The sequence below is a fragment of the Beta vulgaris genome, chromosome 8 (genome assembly GCF_026745355.1).
Source record: "Beta vulgaris subsp. vulgaris cultivar EL10 chromosome 8, EL10.2, whole genome shotgun sequence".
Lineage (NCBI taxonomy): Eukaryota > Viridiplantae > Streptophyta > Magnoliopsida > Caryophyllales > Amaranthaceae > Beta > Beta vulgaris.
Window position 1 is genome coordinate 22,070,848 of NC_079209.1, and position 4,045 is coordinate 22,074,892.

General features: G+C 35.8%; 1 protein-coding gene across 1 annotated transcript; it reads left to right on the top strand.

Annotated features, from left to right (window-relative positions):
* Positions 1 to 403: 403 nt before the first annotated feature.
* On the top strand, positions 404 to 2,543 carry LOC104883651 (60S ribosomal protein L35). Its single transcript, XM_010668199.3, has 4 exons — positions 404 to 562; positions 693 to 828; positions 918 to 1,074; positions 2,259 to 2,543. Exons 1-4 carry the CDS (start codon positions 559 to 561, stop codon positions 2,331 to 2,333), a joined length of 372 nt encoding a protein of 123 aa, XP_010666501.1. The 5' UTR covers positions 404 to 558; the 3' UTR covers positions 2,334 to 2,543.
* The last annotated feature ends 1,502 nt before the right edge of the window (positions 2,544 to 4,045 follow it).

The following is a 4,045-nucleotide window of genomic DNA, read 5'->3' on the forward strand; positions in this document are numbered from 1 at the left end:
CCGTATATCCTAATTGATACTCCCTCTGTCCCAATTTAGTTGCTATATTTGCTTTATCACAGTTTACGAGATGCAACTTCAAACACCAATATCTCGAGTTACATATATGAAAAAATTATAGAAATTATATATTTGGAAAATACAAATTAGGGCGAATCAAACAAAATCCAACATGACTATGTTTTTTCTTATATATATGGAGTAAAAATAGTCAAAGTTATAATGTAAATAGTGCCTACCGTTAAAATGTAACAACTAAATTGGGACGCAGGGAGTAATTTTATGCATCTAACCAATCATTAGATAAGTTTAGGTCACCCCAAAAACGAAGGGCCAAAAGTTTTGTGTGATATGTACACTCGATAGTCGATACTACCAGGCCAAGTAACCCCGAATTACAATTTCTCAGGCCCGTTAACTTTTAAAAAACGCCCCCAATCACATCCATATATAAAAGAAGTCCCCATAAAACCCTTCTCTAAAATCCAAAGAGGTGAGTCATTTCTTTTCTAGGGTTTGCAGAATCCAAAATCGCCGTAACACAACTCAGGAGCAGAAATGGGTAAGCCGACAATCTATTTTTCAGTCATTTTCTCTCTCCTCTAATTTCCGACGAACTTTGCATTTCAATCTCAATGTCTTCGAATTCATCTTCAAATTTGATAAAATTCATTTTTCATGTAAAATTGCAGCGAGAATCAAGGTTCATGAGCTGAGGGATAAACCAAGGGCAGAGCTGTTGAATCAGCTCAAGGATCTCAAGGCTGAGCTCGCGCTTCTTCGTGTTGCTAAAGTTACAGGCGGTGCGCCTAACAAGCTCTCCAAGATGTAAATTAATTTATTTATTTTAATCGATTTTGGCGTTTTAGTTTTGTTTTTTGTTGAATTAATGGGGTTTTTTTTTGGGGTTTTGGCAGTAAGGTGGTAAGATTAGGGATTGCGCAAGTTTTGACAGTGATGTCACAGAAGCAGAAGTCGGCGTTGAGGGAAGCTTACAGTAAGAAGAAGTATTTGCCTCTTGATCTTCGTCCTAAGAAGACTCGTGCTATTCGTCGCCGCCTCACGAAGCACCAGGTATCGTTTTCTCTCTCTCCTATTGTTAGCAGTGCGTTGTTTCGTGCCCAAATTTATTTTATATTATCAGTTTACCGTATTCATATTTGTATATGTTGTTTACTGTTGAGTGCATTAGTTTTGTGTTTATGATGTTTAAGGGATTCAATTGATAGAATATGGGTTTTTGATTGTTAATTGTTTGATTTGTGGTTTTAAGTGCTCTCTTGTTCCTTTATTGGTATTAATGGCTAGCTGCGAAGAATTTAGATCTTGAAAATGATTAGTATGGTAAGGAAATGGCACACTATTGATGTTTTAGCTTATATAAGCTGAAAAGGAGTGAGTTTAGTGGTGTTACTGCCTCAAGATGATGGAATCAATGTCGCACAGGAGGTGTTAAGCAAATGTGAGCCAAGAGTAGTGTTGTATTTACTCCTTCCAGTCAGAGTGTCAGACTGTCTTTGCTGGCGAAACAATACAAGTGTGTTATTTGTGTTGGAAATCTTAAAATGACTAACAGAGTTCTGCATTTGGTTTATAGTGTATTTATGAGCATTTTTGATGTTCGATATCAAACTATTCTAACATGGATATTAAGCAAGTCATAGATAATGGATGGAGTGGTTTATTGGTGCTTGTTAGTCATATGAAGTATATCTTTACCGGAGGAGAAATAACATCAGTTTTTTTAACGATTTAAGTACCTAGGGCAATTATAATTTATAACCACTAACCTCTATATTTTTGTGGGTGTTGGGAGGGACGGTGCTATGTTTTTGTTATGCCATTTGGCCAAGTGCTACCTCAATCCTCATGTATGTCTTAAGGAATTTGTTATCCTCTTGTTTAATTTGACGAGGAACGTGATGCTCTCTTTATCTCTAATTTGACGAGCTATTGTGAACGTGGTATTCTTAGTTATGTCACGCTTATAAATTATGTTGTGGCCATGTTCATTTTATTTGGTTTTGTCTTATTTTAAGTGCTACCTCAATCCCCATATGTATGTCTTAAGGAATTTGTTGTCTTGTTTAATTTGACGAGCTATTGTGAACTTGATGCTCTCCTTATGTCTAATTTGATGAGCTATTGTGAACGTGTCAAGCTTTTAAATTATGTTGTGGCCATGTTCATTTTATTTGGTTTTGTCTTATTGACTAAATATTGAGTCTTATATGCTAAAACCTATCTTCTTTTTCCAGGCATCTTTGAAGACTGAAAGGGAGAAGAAAAAGGAGAGGTACTATCCCATGAGGAAGTACGCCATCAAGGTGTAGGCTAGGCATTCCTATATCTAGGAGGATTGTTATATTCCATGGAAATTTTGTTCAAATGTTTGTTAAGCTTTTTAAAGCGATTTTCAGTTACGAAAATAGTCAGTTCTCTACCTTTTTATTTCATGTTGCAAGAGTTTTATTTTCTTAAATAGGATTGTGGTTGTGATCTAAAGATTTTTGACACAGAATGGATGGTGAAAGTTTTCAACAGTGTTTATTGTGTTGAGTAAGTTATATTTGGACCTTTACTATACGCACAAGATGTGTTAATTTTGCCATCTTGGCTCCCAGGTCTAATCAAATCTAGTATGTGGAATGTGATGCATGCATTGAATCATCCTCAAAGATAGCTACAAAACCAATGGTGGAGTTGGAGCTAGCCAAATGTCAGTGACTTGAGTGCAGAAACCTCAGGATTTAACTAGTTTAGCTCGCAGTGATGTTGATCTATGTTATCATCTCTCTCTTTCCCAAACCTTCTATAACGCACCTCATCTTTCCTTGTTCTCTGCAAAGTTGAAACTTCAAATACTTGTGGTTAAGATTGTTCCATACAAAAATTACTTCTACGGTTCACAAACAACACGTCTACAGCCTACAGGTTCCCTGTTGTAGAGGCCTTCAAACATGACTTCTATTAGCAAGTCCATCCTTGTGAGAGGGGGGTCCTCTGAAATTCAGTAGTGCTACAGCCACCATTGTCGTTCTTCGGACTTAAAGGAGAAATCTTATTAGTTGATCCTCACAGTTCCACCATGGTATACGCTATGCCATTCATTAAGGTATAAGAGTTAAGTGATTGAAGGCGAGAACCTCTCTGTCATAAATACTTTTCAAGGGCTTTGGCAAACTCCTCTAGAGCTAGCTCATATCGATGAAGACATACGTTCCTTCCTTTTGTTTCGACAAATTGCATACTTCAATTTGAATCAATTAAAATGGAAATGTTGCCACGTTATTCCGTCACACTTCTTCTTGATAATTGTAGGAGTAATAATTCTTCTTTATCTTAAATTCTTGCATTTGATGCTTTAGATTTTCTCTTCGCGTCTTCGATAATAACTTTGTCCTTATAAGAGTATTTGTTTAATGCACCCACTATCCAACTAAATAAAATTGACGTCAACGATCGGGTTGGTGTGACTTTTTTTAAGTCATCGGTTGCTATTTTTATGGATACTTTGAAAAGAACTTTCAGTTGAAAATAGAACGTAGATAAGTGAATAATCAATCTTTACTACATAATTGTACCGTACACTATAATATATGCGTAAATTTGTATGCAGCCTTGGTGTATAAATCACCGCACTTGTATAAGTAAGATGTGCAATCAATCTACTTACCGTTTGCATCTACTTCTCTTACTCTTTCTTCCTTGATCTATAACACTTTATCAGCACGAACAACTCTACGGTATACATTTTTTCTATACTTTACAAAAAAAAATTACTACAAACTATTTCAATTTCTTTCGTGAGAAGTATGCTCTATAGTTGCCAAAAACTCAGATCTTCTATATTAGAAACTCACAAGAATTAGTTCGTGGATTTAATTGTGTTGCATTCTATGTAATCTCAATTTGTTTATTCTTTGTGTCCATCTTTTCTCCCCCTAAGGATGGGAATATCACCTCATTAAAATGGCAGTCAACAAATCTAGCTGTGAATAGATCACCTGTCATTGGTTTAAGATACTTTATAATGGATGGTGAT

Excerpts from the sequence above, each read along its gene's own strand:
- LOC104883651 (XM_010668199.3), top strand. Across the intron at positions 829-917 it reads CCTAACAAGCTCTCCAAGAT|TAAGGTGGTAAGATTAGGGA; the intron begins GTAAATTAATTT and ends GGGTTTTGGCAG. Across the intron at positions 1,075-2,258 it reads GCCGCCTCACGAAGCACCAG|GCATCTTTGAAGACTGAAAG; the intron begins GTATCGTTTTCT and ends TTCTTTTTCCAG.